Source organism: Arachis ipaensis, chromosome B06 (assembly GCF_000816755.2).
Source record: "Arachis ipaensis cultivar K30076 chromosome B06, Araip1.1, whole genome shotgun sequence".
NCBI lineage: Eukaryota > Viridiplantae > Streptophyta > Magnoliopsida > Fabales > Fabaceae > Arachis > Arachis ipaensis.
In genome coordinates, this window is record NC_029790.2 from 15,544,734 (window position 1) to 15,563,601 (window position 18,868).

The 18,868-nt window shown below is 36.2% G+C and overlaps 4 protein-coding genes across 4 annotated transcripts; 1 reads left to right on the top strand and 3 right to left on the bottom strand.

Annotated features, from left to right (window-relative positions):
* LOC107645804 lies at positions 2,066-3,925 on the bottom strand. Its single transcript, XM_016349923.2, has 2 exons — positions 3,096-3,925; positions 2,066-2,695 (listed from the first exon to the last, which is right to left on the bottom strand). The coding sequence occupies exons 1-2, from the start codon at positions 3,676-3,678 to the stop codon at positions 2,613-2,615; spliced, it is 666 nt and encodes a 221-aa protein (XP_016205409.1). The 5' UTR covers positions 3,679-3,925; the 3' UTR covers positions 2,066-2,612.
* Positions 5,073-8,598, top strand: LOC107645800 (receptor-like protein kinase ANXUR2). Its single transcript, XM_016349918.2, has one exon. The coding sequence runs from the start codon at positions 5,695-5,697 to the stop codon at positions 8,272-8,274; it is 2,580 nt and encodes an 859-aa protein (XP_016205404.1). The 5' UTR covers positions 5,073-5,694; the 3' UTR covers positions 8,275-8,598.
* On the bottom strand, positions 9,129-12,007 carry LOC107645799 (renalase). The gene is made up of 8 exons (XM_016349917.2): positions 11,618-12,007; positions 11,273-11,542; positions 10,972-11,098; positions 10,688-10,749; positions 10,344-10,571; positions 10,001-10,122; positions 9,747-9,885; positions 9,129-9,647 (listed from the first exon to the last, which is right to left on the bottom strand). Exons 1-8 carry the CDS (start codon positions 11,909-11,911, stop codon positions 9,486-9,488), a joined length of 1,404 nt encoding a protein of 467 aa, XP_016205403.1. The 5' UTR covers positions 11,912-12,007; the 3' UTR covers positions 9,129-9,485.
* LOC107646451 lies at positions 12,566-13,912 on the bottom strand. Its single transcript, XM_016350634.1, has 3 exons — positions 13,907-13,912; positions 13,554-13,693; positions 12,566-13,322 (listed from the first exon to the last, which is right to left on the bottom strand). Exons 1-3 carry the CDS (start codon positions 13,910-13,912, stop codon positions 12,566-12,568), a joined length of 903 nt encoding a protein of 300 aa, XP_016206120.1.

The following is an 18,868-nucleotide window of genomic DNA, read 5'->3' on the forward strand; positions in this document are numbered from 1 at the left end:
TAATTTAGAGAATAAGTAGAAGCTCCAGTGACACAAAATCAACCGAGAATGCATCAATATATTTATTTATCATTCTCCTTAGTTCTAGAGAAAATATTTCATTTAAGTTGTAAAAAAAATAATAAATAAATATATTGATGCATCCACGGTTGATTTTATGCCTATGGAGTTTGTACTTATTCTCCATATTATTGACCTTGTTCTTTTACTGCTGCCACTGCCATGTAGGACATTTCGTTAATTATTTAACTTTGATCTCACAGTCGGACTACATTGAAACTAAATAAAACTTTTTTGGATTCAAATATGACACTTTAAACCTTAAGAACCAAAAGAGGATTTCGCCCAAACATAGAGAACCAATTTAATACTTTACCCTATTATATATTATCTTTGTACCACATAATAAAAAATAAAATTTTGTATCTTATTTTTGTTACTTATTTTTTTTTGTCTAAATTAGCCTATATATTATCAACTCATTTCTATTATTTATGCAATAATCTTTCTCTTCTAGTAGTTATTCATAATAAATATTAAATTGCCCAAATTTAAACCTTTTTTTTGAACCACTTTTTAATCATATGGTTGAAATCATTTAAATAGAAGATCTTTAGAACTTAAAGTTTTCAAAGTAAAAAAATAAAGTCAAATGAATAATATTAAATTAATTAATTTTTAAATTTTTATAATATACTTTAGAAAATTAATAAATGGCAAATTCAGTGTTCTACATAATTAAATATCAAATTCAGTACTCTAAATAATTAATAATTTAAAAAATTAGCATACTAATATTTGAAAGAATACTTAATAGGTGTGAATTTTTTTTGCATGCTTTGTCTGACAATTAAATAACTTAGTCAATATACCAAACAAATAATATTGTAAAAGACAAAATTAATAAACCTTTTTGTAATATGATTTATTTATTTTAGTTTAATTTAAAAGTAAGTATTTAGGTACTCAAATTTTAAATACAATACTCTACATAATCAATAATTTAAAAAATTTTTAAAAAAATATATCCCATACAAAGCAATTTAAAAAAAATGTCAAAAAAATATTTGTGAATAATTAGAGTAAAAACAAACTGTTGATCAGAGTACAATGTACTCAGAACAAAATGATACAGACTAAAATTAACATAAAACTAAACAAAATATAATTTTAATGAATACCTCGAACATATAATAAGATTAAAAATTCTTTATCACTACTGATAATGATTGAACACTTTCTTTCAGCATAATTATTCTTTTTCTTCTTTTTAAATATTGGCTCGAAAATCAACATTTGGTATAATCATCATCTGTTTTAGAAAGCTATCTAAAAAATTATTCAAAAGTTGAAAATGTTAGAATTAGTAAGAAGTAAATAAAATTAGAGAAATAATGAAAAAAATTAAAGAAAAAAAAAAGTAGATTATTTGAGTGAAGGATTGAGGAAGAAGTTATGCGTGAATTTTGTTATATCTGTTAGTGATATGCATAACTGCAAAATTAGTTTTGAATTATGTTGAGAGGGTTAAAATAGGAAAGAAAATTGGATACTAAACTCCATGTACTCGCATTATATATTGTTAGTATAGTCATCATCTGTTCTAGAAAGCTATTTAAAAAATTATTCAAAGGTTGAAAATGTTAGAATTGAATAAGAAGTAAATAAAATTCGAGAAATAGTAAAAAAAATAAAAAAATAAATTATTTGAGTGAAGGATTGAGGAAGAAATTATGCATGAAATTTTTTGTAATGAGATGAATAATTGCAAAATTAGTTTTGAATTATGTTGGGAGGATTAAAAGAGGAAAGAAAATTGGACACTAACCTCCATGTACTCGCATTATATATTGTTATAGATATATATATATATATCTTTTATATCATTTATAAGAAACAAAAAAAAGACAAATAATTTATCTAAGATTTTTTAGTTGTGTATAAAGAGTTTCTTGTCCGATTAAAAGAAAAAGAAAAAAGAAAAAAAAAAAAACGCAGTACTACTGCTAATTAATGCATTTCATTTAATTATGAACTTAGGACGAATAACTAAATACTGCGGCCTGCAACATTGTGTTGCAAAATACAATAATCCAATATATATTGCATGTAACATTTTCCCTCTTATTATTGTCATATGAAATTAAAAAAAGACAATTACTCGTTAATGAAAGGAAATTGAATTAACCCCATGAGGTGATGCATGATTGCTTAGATCATATATAATTGATCTCCAACCAGTCAACCACTACTACTCTCATTGAAGCCAAATCTTTGAATTTGTTTAGCTCCAACGGGAAAAACCCCAACGAATTAAAACAAATTTCCACATTTTTTTTCTTATGATATTTTGGCCTTTTCTTTTTAATATATATAATAAGATCAACAAATGCCCATAAACTATAACTAATAAACTTGAAGGGACTCCCTCTTCCTTCTGTTGGTACCACCTTTCCTTGGTTCTTCTTGCTCTCTCTATCTTCTCTATTTCTTTCTGCATCTATATATAGAAACATATGTATATATATATATGTGTATATTTAATTAATTAATTTTATCTTCCTCTGTACAAATTCAAAGCACGCATGGATTTATCCCATCCCAGACTTTATTTAATGAGTTTGCATTATAACAGAACAAGCAACCGCTTGAGCCCAATGCCTTAACTTTGTCTTCACGTGTTTAGGGTCATCCCCTGCACCATTAATCATTATCAATTATTAACAAATTAAACATAGTGAACAATCATATTATGTGCTATTAAAAATTATTAAATAATTTAATAAATTTAATTAAATTATTTTTAATTATTAATTTCACGTTAAGCCCATTTTCATATAAATTCATACAAGTTTTCGCTCTTTGTTAAACTAAATTAACAAACATATAAACACATTAAAAAATTATTGGAGAGTGCTAGGGAAACAATGAAAATTTTAAACAACATGAACAATTATTAATCAAATGAAAATACACTACACTCTAATTTAATACTACTAATTAAATTTAGTCTTTTAACCTAATTAATTACATTGTTTACACATTGTTCAAAAATCTTGTTACTCATCTATACTTTTTCAAAATTATTTAATTACCTGGATTACAAATCTTCCAAGAATCGGAATCAACAGGGACGCCGGGGCTGCCAAAGGAAGAGCGACGACTATGGCAGCAGATGCTCCGAGGGGTTGACGCCGTGCTACCGGAAACTTGGCGGTTCACGGCGAAATAAAGATCTAGAGCCGGCAACGTGTTGCAAAGTGTCTGGCCATCTTCTTCGTTGAATCCAAACCCTAATTCAATGGAGCCTTTCAGCTCATTAAGGTCCTCGTCCGTCACCTCGTCCACGTCGTGCATGCTGCCGCTACTGTTCCGCCTCTGCTCTTGCGTCTGAATCTGCCTCCGCCGCCTCTCCCACGCCATGTCCCGCGGCGTCTCCGATTCGCATTCCGTCTTAATCATCGACAGCTGCTTCGACATCGCCCGCTTCCTCTTCTTCCACGCGGCCGCCGCTGCTGCCGCCACCGGAATATCTTGCAGCAATTGTAATTTGTCCTCCTCCGATAATGACTCGCCCGACGAAGAAGATGGCGATATTAAGTAGGTAACGTTTCCTTGAAGCTCTTCTTCTTCCCTTCCAGTTGATACAAACAAGGGCCTATACATGGTTACCGCCATTAATTACGGTAATAATACTAATTAATTAATACAAAGTAAGAATTAGATGAGAGATTTTTAATAATTTGTGTGTGATAATGGCGGAGGCAAGGATTATTGAAATCGGCCTTGCCTCGCCGAAAGTCTGATTAGGGAGTTACTACTTTGTTAACTAATTAATTATGAACAAGAATATGAATCAAATGAATAAGGAATTATGGCTAAGTAGATATGAAGGGTGCTAATATATATCTGTATGAGCTATTAATGGTGCTTTCATCATGGTGTATGGTATATTTAACCGTTGGTTTATAACTGTCTTATGCCATATTCTCGCGTTTAATTTAACCAAGTGATTTGTGGGAGGTAGTTTAGGTAATATTTAATTAGCACTATTTGTGGGAGCGATGATATAGGGGATAATCTATTTTCCCTTTATTGGAGGTTAGGTTGCTAGCTACTTTGCATGCACCTATATTCCGGTAAAAATCTTTTATCACTTGAAAACTGCATGCCCAAAATTAAGGTAGATGATGATGATGATGATGATGATGATGCAGTTTCCCTTGATCTATGTGGTATTTCCTGTATCTATAGTTCATTAGTTCTAACTTTTAACTTTTAAAACCTCTTTAGTTCTTCACTCTGCGTGAACTCCTTCATCCCCAATGTTCCACTTATTGACTGGCTACTTGGAGCTTGAGGGAACTGCCAGAACAAATAACTAAAAATCATGCTATAACAGTTCTATACCTAACATAAAAAACAATAGAAAGAAAATAGATGGTTATTCTTTTTTTTTTTTCGCAATGAAATGAAAACAAATTCACAAACCAATCATATTAGCTACTCACGGAAGTCAACAATTAAATTAGTTATATGTATAAAACACATGTTAAAAATATTAAAAACACACATATATATATACACACGTACAAATACAATTAATTTACTAGGGATTTTTAGTGTACATATAAAAAAAATTTGTTAATCAACCAGAAGGTTTTATTTCTTTGAATTGTGAGACTTTTACTTTTTTGTTGCATGTTAATTTCTTTTATGACATTCCATATCCCAAAAACATTAAAAAAATGACCACACCAACATTTTTGAAAAATTGTGATACTCGTTTTATCACTTTCTTTATATTTTTATTATTTTATGTTTCATACTCTAATTTCTTAACTTATAGTTTCTATTTTTAGACTGAATTTGATGTTTATAAACACAAACCACTCTCTCAGTCTCTCTAGTCTGCACAAATATCACCGTTATAAAAGAGTTATATTTTTACCAAAAATATTTAAAAAAAAAATACTTTATTCCAACAATTTGTCTAAAATTGTCAGCACCAATCGAATAAATAAATTTTGTTGCGAACACTCCGATATAATGTATAACTTATGTTGTTTTGTTTTTATTTATTACTTTTTTAAAAAGTTTATACATTCTGCTGTCTACTAGTTTTTGAATCATCCGAGATTATACTATGCATGCATTTAAATACACACCTGTTCCTCTTTGAGTCTAAGTGAATCATTACAGACTGTAAACAGAACAAATAGACCATAAATTGTAGGGGGGAAATCATAATAATCTATATCTTAATGCTAAACATAGCTTATTACCTGTTTCATAAAAAACAAAGCCAATTATTAACCATTCACGATTCTTACTCCCCACCTCCCATTTCTTAACTGTGGAAAACAAAAAGAAAATAAAACAAAAGATAAAAACAAAAATCAAAACAAATTCTTCATACCATTATCATACAAAAGAGCATACGAACAGAAAAACTTCATCTCTCTCCCTTCTTACCTGGTTTGGTTGTCTCCAACCCAGGTAAGTCTTCCTTGACTCTCCAGAATATGGCTTGAACCCAAGCCAAAAACCTTAAAACTAAACACCCCATAATTTCATAATCATCTCACATCACAAAAGCAAAAAAGCCAAGAATCCATCATAGTCTTTTCTGGCGTACAGGAAATTAAAACCCTTCTTGTTCCTGTATGCCTCATATCTTTGTCTACTCCAACCATGCAAGAAAGTGCAGGTCTCTTGCTTGTTCTTTCTCTTGTTCTGTCCAATGCCATTCTTCACGTATGGAGCCAGGACACAGGGGCATTACTCTTGACTTGTGGCGATGAAGCCGGTGCCAAAGATCTTGATGGAAGGCAATGGAGCCCTGATGAGAAGTACTTATCAAAAGGAAGCAATTCCATAGCATCCAGAGCCACCTATCAAGACCCTTCTCTAATCTCAGAAGTTCCATACATGACTGCAAGAGTTTTCGAATCCAAGTCAACATACAAATTCCCTATCAAACCTGACAAGCGCTATTGGCTGAGGCTGCATTTCTATCCTTCTTTCTATGGAAGCCATGACTGCGCGGATTCATATTTCTCTGTCACAGCAAATTCCATCACACTCCTCAGCAATTTCAGCGCCTCAATCACTTGCCTTGCTCTCTCACAGGCTTACATTGATAGGGAGTATTCCCTTGCAGCTCTGGGTTCTGACACCTTGACTCTCACTTTCAAGCCTGCTGACAAGAATGGTGCTTTTGCTTTTGTCAATGGCATTCAACTGATCCAAATGCCAGAGCTTTTTGATTCTGCTTCTATGGTTGGTTTCGACCAAACATTCGATGCTAAGAGCATGCACTTGCAAACAATGTTCAGATTAAACGTTGGTGGAAAATACCTCTCTCCTACACAAGATTCTGGCCTTACAAGGATTTGGTACGATGACTATCCTTACATCTATGGTGCATCCACTGGAATCACCACAAGTGCTCCCAGTGATGTGAAACTCAACTACCAAAGCATGCCAGAGTACACTGCTCCTTCTGATGTCTACCTCACATCAAGATCAATGGGTACTGACAAGAATGTCAATATGGGCTATAACCTCACATGGGTTTTCCAAATTGATCCCAACTCCATGTACCTTGTTAGGCTGCATTTCTGTGATTACTTTAACAAGGAAGTCAATGACCTTGCTTTCAATATCTTCCTTAACAGCCAAATGGCAGAAGCTGGAATTGATGTGATTGCAATGGCAGGAGGCAGAGGAATCCCATTATATAGAGACTTTGTGGTTTATGCTAAAGATGGGGCTGATAGTGACCAACTTTGGGTTGCTCTTCACCCAAATGGTATTACAAAGCCCTCTTACCTTGATGCCATACTCAATGGTCTCGAGATTTTCAAGCTCAGTGACACAGACTTGTCTGGCCCCAATCCTACGCCTTCAGACAGGTTCAATCGTGAAAGCGAAGAGAAGTTTGAAAGCCACAAACCATACAATAAGACCGTTGTTATAGGTGGCGCCGCGGGTGGTGCCGCTGGTTTTGCCTTGGTGGCTGCCATATGTCTTGCTGTCCATAAGAAGAAGAAATATGCCGGACAACACACGCACTCAAGCTGGCTCCCCATACATGGCAACTCATCAGGAGCCAGCAAATCCTCCATGTCTGCTAGTAGCATCGGTAGCTCCAACGTCACTGCCATGGCTCAAGGTCTTTGCCGCTATTTCACCTTGCAGGAGATGAAGCATGCAACGAAGAACTTTGATGAGGCCAATGTTATTGGTGTTGGAGGATTTGGAAAGGTCTACAAGGGTGTCATTGATAATGGAATGAAAGTGGCCATCAAGAGATCAAATCCAGAATCTGAGCAAGGAGTTAATGAGTTCCAGACTGAGATTGAGATGCTTTCCAAGCTGAGACATAAGCATTTGGTGTCACTGATTGGTTTTTGTGAGGACAATGATGAGATGTGCCTGGTTTATGACTACATGGCTCTGGGAACATTCAGGGACCATCTCTACAAGGGAAACAAACGTCTAGGTACTCTTTCATGGAAGCAAAGATTGGAGATCTGCATTGGAGCAGCAAGAGGGCTTCACTACCTTCACACTGGAGCTAAGTACACCATCATTCATAGAGATGTCAAGACAACTAACATTCTCTTGGATGAAAACTGGGCTGCAAAGGTTTCGGATTTCGGGTTGTCAAAAACAGGTCCAAACATGAATAACGGCCATGTGAGTACTGTGGTGAAGGGAAGTTTCGGCTACTTGGATCCTGAATACTTCAGAAGGCAGCAACTGACCGAGAAATCCGATGTGTACTCATTTGGGGTTGTTCTGTTTGAAGCTCTATGTGCTAGGCCTGTTTTGAATCCTAATCTTCCAAAGGAACAGGTTAGTCTTGCAGAATGGGCACTACTATGCAAAAGAAGGGGAACACTAGAGGAGATCATTGATCCTTCTTTAAAGGGAAAGATCAATCCAGAAAGCTTGAAGAAGTTTGTAGACACTGCTGAGAAGTGCTTGTCTGACGTTGGAGTCGAACGTCCTACCATGAACGATCTGTTGTGGAATCTTGAATTTGCTCTCACCCTGCAAGAGAGTGGTTCAACTCACTCTTCAGCGTCAGACAGCGGAGAAGGTGAGCTTGAAGAAATAAGTTTAGACGACAAAGACACAGCAAGCCATAATAAGAGCCAGAGCCTTGGGGTTCAGAATGAGCTTAGCCAGCAGCAGCAGGAGGATTCTACCAGTGCTAATACAGGTGCCATCTACTCACAATTTGTCAACCTCAATGGGAGATGAAGAACTGCTATGGTCTATGGATGATTCTTGATTGTCTAGTTTAATTAGGGGAGATACAAGGAAGCCATGGGATTCAAGCAAAATAAAAACACCAGCTTCTTTTCGTTGCTTCTTCAAAGGATGTAATGCTATGATTGCTCTTTTTCTATTCTCTCCTATTTGTCATGTTCAACTTGCCTCTTGTTCATAATATAGATATACATATATATATTTTATATACATATATTTTTTATTTATAGTTAGCAAGTTTCGGTTCTACATAGACCGAATCTCATTCATGTATTATATACTCTATAGATCTCAGTAAAGGAAGCATTTGGATAACTTGCTTGCAAATTGCAAATTATTATGTAGGTACTGTTAATCTTATTAGAATTATAGAAACAGAAAATCTGTCTTATTTTTCCTTTATGCACCAAATATGCATGTACTAAAAGCAAAAAGTAACTTGAGCTTTCTAGAGAAAGATCAATGAGCACCAGCGTTATGATAGTCATAGCTCAACGCTTTTGATGTTATTTATCTTTAGTTGCACTTTATCTTTTATACTATTACTAACTAAATATAAGTCGTTAACAATTACAATTATCGATTAATGGTTGTCCTAGAATCCTAAAACATATTACCAACAGGTAGCTCAGATAATTTTTTAGTAAAGTGTACTAAAATTGTTTCCAGCCATTGCTTGGCAAAGTTAAGATCATCAATTCAACATATGATCACTAGTTGTATCATGTTTTAATAACTTCTCATCATTTTAAATTAATTCCGACATCAAATTTTCAGTCAACAAAATTATGGTAAATGCTGAAAATTAGTATGTTAGATAGCCGGTGAAAGAGACAGACAACAAATAGAGCAAAGATGATGCTATTGATTCATTAACAAAAGAATAATGACATGCTCTCCAGAATCATTATCCTAATTTCTAAGTGAAGAAAATTTTACAAAATTTTAATTGCTTGAAAATATACAAGTTAATTACAATCATATATCATATTTTCATGTCATGTGGCTGTTAAGGGAGATAACAAGGCCCCTTTTCCCCTAAGCTTTTCCCCTAAGTAGAGTTGCAATTTCTAATTGAATCTCTAACGTTAATACTTTCCCCGCTGGGGAGCAGGGGCTTCCTTTGCATGGATATGATATCAAACCTGTCATGAATTTTCTGCTTCCAGAGAAGAGACCCTCGTGATCATGAGCACCATGGCCTATTTTGCAAGTTCGTATAATTGTGCTTCATCTATCTTATCATCTGACCGCAAACCTGGGAATTGTCCAATATCATGGCCTTCCAGTGGTTGGAACTCTTGATTTAAACCGACTGCAAATTCTGCAGGATCAGCTCCAGTGCTTTGAAAATAGTCTGCAATCTGCAACCCAACATAAGAATATTTTCAATGCGCTTCACGGCAGAGTAAAATTGAATTCAGTATGCTGAAAATGCCCAACTAGGCACTGCCATAACATACATGGTTAGCCAGAGCGATTCCACTTAGTACTGCTGACTCTATATTAGAACCTAGCAGCCAATCACCGCATATCCCAGCCCTTCCAAAGGGATCAAAGATGCAAGGAATTCGAGGTGTATTTGTAGGGAGGGCTGCACCCCTGCAAATCTCAATCAGAAACATTTTGAGGATTGAGTTGTGACTGAGAACAATCACACAAGAAATGCAACGGAGAGAGCATGTGTGATATCAAAGGAAATGAACATGACTCTCACCATAATTGGAGCCTGGTATAAGACGGCTTTGGAAGTGACCCTTTTGATAGTCCAAGAGCAGCCTCAACACTCTCTAGCATTTCTGCCGTTACCCTTGATGCTGTAGCAGCGGGGATGTTTTCCTGATAAACAATAAAAAGCTGGGTCAACTTCCAGAGACATGGGGAAAAATTTAAAAAAGGGAATGCATGTGATATATGTCACTATATTGTCCTCGCCAATGCATGACGGCTGACGCTAGGTAATGAACGATGGATCATTATATCCTAAGTCTAGCCAATTTCACACTTATGAAAGAAAGTAAGAAACTAACTCATACTGTACTGAAAATTGAACCCCTTACCTGAGGAACCTTGTTCTGTTTTCCATAAGCAGCAGTGCTCAGGAAGGTCCAACAGTGAGGACCGCCATTATGAGAATTCTGTAGTTTCTTTGTATTATTGGCCATCCATGACAATGAATCAACCCCTCGCACAAAAGCTCCTTCAAAAGGAACTTCTGTGGCATCCCAAAAAGGAAGAGGGTCCTCAAATGCTGCTAGAAGGGCCCATATTGAACTCAGTTCCAATCTCTAATACAAGCAAAACAAAAACAGTATGAGATGTATATAACTGTGCTTTATCAATAAATGAACCAGAAAAGAGTACAGGTTATAAATGAAGTCAACAGGGCATTTCCTGAATTTACCTTCATTTGTTTTGCAATTAAAGGTAACCCTGATGTCATGAGCAAGCGATTCGCACATTTTCCTGTCAGCAAAGAAGCAGTAGTTACTAGAAGAATCTAAAAATCAAGCAATGTTTGTGCAAAGGGTACTCCAGTCGCACATTTTTGTGGTAAAGTCCAAACTCGAGATGACATGTACGAAAAACAAAAACCTTTGATAACTTCTCCCGTTTCTAAAGATTAAAAATGAAAGCATAGTGATAATCATAGTCACAGATATGCAAAGGATAGACAAGGAAATTTACCATTGTGTGCAATAACAATAGCATCGAACTGGCCACACGGTTTCCCATTTTCACTCAAGTGCCACATCCCATTGAAGGGCTCGAGCTTGCTGACCCAGCACGGTCTCACCACATTAACCATGCGAGCCTGCACTGAGAGAGTTAGATTCTTGTTAGGGGAACAACACCAAAAAATACAAAAATCTTGACAACAACAACAACAACAACCGCAAACAAGTGTAATTCAAGTAACAGACACTGAAATTCACTCCTAATTGTGGAATGCAACAATATGCTAGTACTTTCTTGAATATGGAATAACCTGAGCAAGTAAAGAATCAGCAAGGGAACGCATTCCATGGGTGGCAATGTATCTTGGAGGAGATGATGGGAAAGGAACAAAGTTGCCACCGCTCTGAAGCTCTCCAATGGGACCCTTCCACTCTGAGACAAGACCCTTATCGATCCAATCATGAACCAGCTCAGCAAAACGAGAATCATTGACAGTGAAGAACTGAGCAGCGTGGTCAAATACCAACGAATTACGATCAACAACCCTCGTTCCCAATCTTCCACCAAGACCATGAACACCCTGCAATGTTAAATTAGTTTATTAACAAACAAGACGAATGCGAAAATGAGGGGAGTGAAGGAAGAGAACACTGACGGTGTCGAAAACGGTGGAGCGAACGCCGCGTTGTTCGAGGAAGGAGGCGCAGAGGAGGCCGGAGATGCCGCCGCCGATGATGGCGACGAGTGGGTCGGGGGAGAGCGGGGCGGTGAAGGTGACCTGTTCCTGAGTGAAGGTTTTCTTGAGAGCTGATCTTCTAGAAGCGCCGTACGACGATGGCTTCTTTCGGGTTTTTGAGTGAGGGTTTCGGGTTTGGGCATTCATGGTGGAGCTTTGAGTTGGGAATGGACACAATCCAAAAAGGGGAAATAGTTTGGAGGTGTTAACCATGGTTGATGGTTCCTGAGATTCTGGAACACTTGCCAAAAAAAGAAGCGCCAAGGTGAATATGGTTCCTGCTTTGGATAGAATGATAGAATCATCTATTTAATTTAATGCATTCTCTACTACTGTAAATGTGAATATGGCCCCATAAGGTGGCGAAATTCCACATACGGCCAAGTGGGGGCATTTCAGTAAATGTGGGATTGGAAATAGTCCGTAGGAAGAAAGGCACTCCTCAAATTTTTTTCCTTTTTGTTTTTTTGTGACTAAATAGAAAAGAAAGAAGAAAAAGAGACAAAATTAAATTAATTGGCTAGGGTCATATTTAAATTTATTAGATGTTGAAGTTCACTCTATGGTTGGCTCCAATTCTGACTTTTTGTTTTTTTGTGACTAAATAGAAAAGAAAGAAGAAAAAGAGACAAAACCAAATTAATTGGTTAGGGTCATATCTAAATCTATTAGATGTTGAAGCTCACTCCATGGTTGGCTCCAATTCGAGTTAATGTCCGCGACAGAAGCAACTGCTTTAGCCATACAATCTGCAACACTATTTGCAGTCCTCTGAATTAAAAGAATAGAGACTCTCCAATTCCAATTCATAACCTCCTGTATATGCTTTGTCAAATCCCATTCCGGAATATCCTTACCAAGCATTCTTTAGTTTACCAAGAAAAGAGATTCTAAACAGTCTGTTTCACAAATAACCTCACGAAATCCACTCTCCCAAGCAAGAAGTAAACCTCTCCAAATTGCATACAATTCAGCAAAAAGAACACTGCACACTTCGACTTTCCCCGTGCAACCTTTCAACCAACATCCATCAGGATTGCGAATGATACAACCAAAACCAGCATAGCCAAAAGGAGCAAACCAACTAGCATCACAATTCAATTTAACAGAATGAACTGGAGGCGGAACCCAATGCAAACAAAGTGAAGGAGGAGACATAGATTGATGCATAGCAAAAATAGTGTGAAATTCCCTTACTAAACTACGAATCAAACTCACCATTTTACTAGCACTCCATGAATCATCTATATTAAATAAGTCATGATTCTTGCTTCTCCAAATCCACCAGATGGTCGAAAAGAAAAGAAAAATATCTCCACTCCTTGCACCTCTATAGAGCCAATCATGTAAATTCGAGTTATCTGAATACATGCCTAAAAGGTTCCAGACCTCCTTGGCACTAGGGCACTCCCGAAGACAATGAAGAATGGATTCATAACCATTCTGACACCGATGACAAGTGCTAGATAAAACTAAACCACGACCCAAACGAAACTCTGTCGCAGGAATAGCATTATGAAGACTGAGCCAAATCAAGAACTTGTACTTCTCAGGAATATGCAGTCGCCATACCCACAACCAATTATCATGCTCGTTCCAGTCAAACTTTCTTTTGGCTAGCCAACTGTACCCACTCCTAGCTGAGTAAAGTCTAGAAGATGTCACACCTCACGACCAACCCGAACTCTCTCCAGCATTCAAATCCGGATTATAAGCATTCAAATGCTGTTTGACATCTTCTGGAATGATAGAGAAAATAGCTTCTTTTTCATTCTATATTTAGTAAAGGTTTAGCAACCATGCTTAGTATAACCAGAGTTAGTGCAATTAGAGCTAGAAAGGTCCTCAAACGCACCAAGAGAAGGCATCCTTAAGAGCACCAAAAGCCTTTGAGATACTCTTCCAAACATGAGAAGCATTGCAAGGGACAGGGTCATCTAAAACTCCCTCATTCCTCAAATACTCCGCCCTCAATAGAGCAACCCAAGGCTTGTCCTGACAATGAAAAAGTTGCCATACCAATTTACCAAGTAAAGATATATTAACACACGCAGGATCTCTAACACCCAGGCCACTAAAATTTTTTGGAGTGATCACGGTCCTCCAATTAACAAGAGAAAGACCTCTACCATCAACTTGACCCTTCCAAAGGAACTGTCTCATCATAGAAGACAATTTATCGCAAACCCAATTTGGAAAAAAAGATACCTGCATATGATAGACAGGAATGGATGCTGCAACAGAATTGATCAGGCAAAGTCTTCCTGTTTTATTTAGAAGCCTTCCTTTCCAATTAGCTAATCTTCCCCTCACCTTTTCAATCACCAATGAAAAGAAGCCCTACTGGTACGGGAATGATTAAGGTTAACTCCAAGATATCTTCCTAAGTCCAAAGCAAAACGTATTGAAGAAACACTAGTAAAAATATCTCTTCTACGAGCAGTCACATTTTTAGAACAAAAAGTTTTAAACTTTTCAAGATTCACTTTCATGCCAGATGCCTTAAAAAAATGTTAAGAGAATGCATGACCATTTGAACCTGACTCTTTGTAGCCTGACAGAAGAGTAAGAGATCATTTGCAAACATCAAATGAGAAAATTTTGGGCCACCCCTAGTGACAGAAACTGGTTTTCACACACCCTCGACCACCTTATGAGATATATAGCAAGCAAGTCTTTCCATACAAAGCATAAATAAGTAAGGAGACATTGGATCGCCCTGTTTAAGCCCCTTCTAGAAGCAAAACTATCCAATATATTCCCATTCCACATAATAGAAAGAGATGATGCACATACACAATTCATAATCAAATTAACAGTGATGATAGGAAAACCAAAAGCAATGAGAGTACTCTCCAAAAACCTCCAATCCACCCTATCATAAGCTTTTTCAAGATCAATTTTAAAAGCAAGAGTACCTTTCTTGGATTTTGTGTGCTTCATGAAATTCAGAATTTCTTGGGCCACAATAATATTATCAGGAGCACCACGACCCGGAATAAAACCTCCTTGTAAAGAACTAACAATATCTAAAAGAAAAGGCCGAAGTCAGTTAGTCAATACTTTGGTGATAATTTTATAAACAACATTACACAAGCTAATAGGCCTGAAATCCTTCATAAAGGTAGGGTTATCAATTTTAGGAATAAGCACAATCAGAGTTTCCATGATGCTAGGATTTAAGAACTCTCCCAAAAAAGCGCTCCGGAAAATATTCCAAATCTCAGTGCCTACTACCTCCCAATATTCTTTAAAAAAATAAGCTTGAAAGCCATCTGGACCAGGAGCCTTTAAAAGGGCTCATACTGAATACTGCTGACTTGACTTCCGCAAAAGAGACAGGGTCAATTAACCTAGCACAAGCCTCAGTGCTTAGAGTGGGCATCGGAACATCCCCTAAACAATCAACCTCAAATTTTGGATTTAAATGACCAAAAATATTTTTTCAACAGTATTTTTGTCGTTATAAAATTTAGATGATAGTCCCATCTACCGTTTAAGGTGGAAACTCACATGATCCTCTTATACAAATTTTTTATTCGATATCTAATAATTTGACAACAAAATTTTTTTTTATTATTATGAATATTAGTTTTTTAAATATGCACCAAAAATTTCTCTTTGAACAGAACCAAAAGAATAATATCACGTAAATTAAAACTTAAAAATTTAAATTAAAAGAGAAGAAAATTACAGATTAATAAAACAAAATAAAGAAACTTCAGCAAAGTTAAAAAACCCTTAAAAATAAAATCAATAATTTGAAAACTTTAAAGAAAAGACAATTAATTTACCAAAGGAAAATAGTTTACATAAAAGAAAATTACAGAAAAATTTGAAAAGAAATATAAAGACATGGAATAAATTTTACAGAAAAAAATTTTGTGGTAGACTCAAAAAACTGCTGGGAATGTGAGTGTGCAAGAGTATTTTTTGAAAATGAATTCCAACCTCTTGCTTATCCTAAACTTCATGCATTTATAGATTTCTTTCACCAATCAAATGTTGCCAAATGTCCCCTCTGAAGAACTCTGGAAAGTAATTGTTCCCGCCAAATGCAGACACTATATAACCGTTTCCAATTGAAAGGAATCTCTAATCTTATTATTTGTAACATATCTGCTTCTCTTTATCTCGACAACTTTCATCGAACCAATTACCTTTTTCCTTATCAACCTCCTTTATTCGACAAGAACTTATCACACTCGATGAGACTTATGATACACAATCTTCAACATCTTGATCACAACATCTCTTAATTTATGATTTATTTCGGGGAACAAATTGTCTCTGGTGCACGAAATTGGAAATCACAATTCTTCACAAATTCGCACAACTAACCAGCAAGTGCACTGGGTCGTCCAAGTAATACCTTACGTGAGTAAGAGTCGATCCCACGGAGATTGTTGGCTTGAAGCAAGCTATGATTATCTCGTAACTCTTAGTCAGGATATAATATCAATAAAATTCTTAATTTGAATTGTAAAAAGTAAGAAGGGCAGAACACAAATTATACTTGTATGCAGTAATGGAGAATATGTTGGAGTTTTGGAGATGCTTTGTCTTCTGAAATTCTGCTTTCCTCTGTTTCCTGATTCACGCATGCACGTCCTCCTATGGCAAGCTGTGTGTTAGTGGATCACTGATGAGCGGATATTTTATACGCTTTTTGGGGTTAATTTCATATAGTTTTTAGTATGTTTTAGTTAGTTTTTAGCTTATTTCCATTAGTTTTTAGGAAAAATTCATATTTCTGGACTTTACTATGAGTTGTATGTTTTTCTGTAATTTCAGGTATTTTTTTGGCTGAAATTGAGGGAGCTGAGCAAAAATCTGATTCAGGCTGAAAAAGGACTGCTGATGCTGTTGGATTCTGACCTCCCTGCACTCAAAGTGGACTTTCTGGAGCTACAGAACTCGAAACGGCGCGCTTCCAATTGCGTTTGAAAGTAGACATTCAGAGCTTTCCAGAAATATAAGTCTCAGCCCCAGCACACACCAAGTGGGCCCCAGAAGTGGATCTCTATACCATCTGTTATAGTTTACTCATTTTCTGTAAACCTAGGCTACTAGTTTAGTATTTAAACAACTTTTAGAGACTTAATTTGTACCTCATAACATTTTTAGATCTGAACTTTGTACTCTTTGACGGCATGAGTCTCTAAACTCCATTGTTGGGGGTGAGGAGCTCTGCTGTGTCTCGATGGATTAATGCAATTACTTCTATTTTCTATTCAAACACGCTTGTTTCTATCTAAGATGTTCATTCGCACTTCAATATGATGGATGTGATGATCCGTGACAGTCATCACCATTCTCAACCTATGAACGTGTGCCTGACAACCACCTCCGTTCTACTTTCGATTGAATGAATATTTCTTAGATTCCTTAATCAGAATCTTCGTGGTATAAGCTAGAATCCATTGGCAGCATTCTTGAGAATCCAAAAAGTCTAAACCTTGTCTGTGGTATTCCGAGTAGGATTCAGGGATTGAATGACTGTGACGAGCTTCAAACTCGCGAGTGTTGGGCGTAATGACAGACGCAAAAGGATCAATGGATCCTATTCTGACATGATCGAGAACCGACAGATGATTAGCCGTGCGGTGACAGCGCACCTGGACCTTTTTCACTGAGAGGACGGATGGTAGCCATTGACAACGGTGATCCACCAACACACAGTTTGCCATAGGAGGAACCTTGCGTGCGTGAAGAAGAAGACAGGGAGAAAGCAGAGATTCAGAAGACAAAGCATCTCCAAAACTCCAACATATTCTCCATTACTGTATACCAAGTATTTATTTTATGTTCCCTTGTTCATTTGCAAGTCAACTGATAATTATAATTGACCTCCTAACTGAGATTTATAAGATAACCAGAGATTGCTTCAAACCAACAATCTCTGTGGGATTCGACCCTTACTCACGTAAGGTATTACTTAGACGACCCAGTGCACTTGCTGGTTAGTGGTACGAATTGTGAAAAGTGTGATTCACAATTCGTGCACCAAGTTTTTGGCGCCGTTGCCGGGGATTGTTTGAGTTTGAACAACTGACAGCGAGTCTTGTTGCTTAGATTAGGAAATTTTTGTCTTTTGAGTCAGAGTCTTTTATTTCCCTTTTCAAAAATTTTTCAAAAATTATTTTTCTATTAAATCTGGTGCCAAACTCTAAGTTTGGTGTTTTCTTACTGATTTTCCTTTGTTTTTCGAAAATTTTATTTTGGTTTTCAAAAAATTCTAAGTTTGGTGTTCTTTTTGGTGTTCTAGTGTTCGTGAGTTTTCCTTGTGTTTTGATCTTAAAACTTTTAAGTTTGGTGTTCCTTGGTGTTTTTCCTCCAAAATTTTCAAAAACAAGGAGCATTAGATCTAAAAATTTTAAATCTTGTGCTATCTTATTGTTTTTCTCTCTCCTCTTAAATTCAAAAATATCTTTTCTCTCTGTTTTAAAAGCAAATTTTCGAAATCTATTTCTAAAATTTAGATTTTTTATTTCAAAATTTAAAACCTTTTTCAAAAATCATCATATCCTTTTCAAAACTTCCTAACCACTTTCTCTCTCCTCAGTTTTTCGAAAATCTTCACCCATTTTTATTTATTTTATTTTGATTTATTTTGTTTTCAAAATAAATAAATAATTAAATAAATAAAAATATTTTTCTTCTATTCTACATCATCTCCCTTTCTCCGTCATGGACCTAAGCGGAAATGAACAGTCCAGGAGGACTCTGGGGTCATATGCTAACCCCTCTACTGCTTCATATGGGAGTAGTATCTGCATACCCTCCATTGGAGTCAGTAGCTTTGAGTTGAATCCTCAGCTCATTATCATGGTGCAGCAAAGTTGCCAGTATTCCGGTCTTCCACAGGAAGAACTTACAGAGTTTCTGGCACAGTTTCTACAGATTGCTGACACAGTACATGATAAGGAAGTAGATCAGGATGTCTACAGACTATTACTGTTTCCATTTGCTGTGAAAGACCAAGCCAAAAGATGGTTAAATAACCAACCTAAGGCCAGCATAAGGACATGAAAACAGCTGACAGAAAAATTCCTGAATCAATACTTCCCTCCAAAATGGATGACACAGCTAAGGCTGGACATCCAAGGCTTTAAACAAGGAGACAATGAATCTCTTTATGATGCTTGGGAGAGATACAGAGAGATGCTA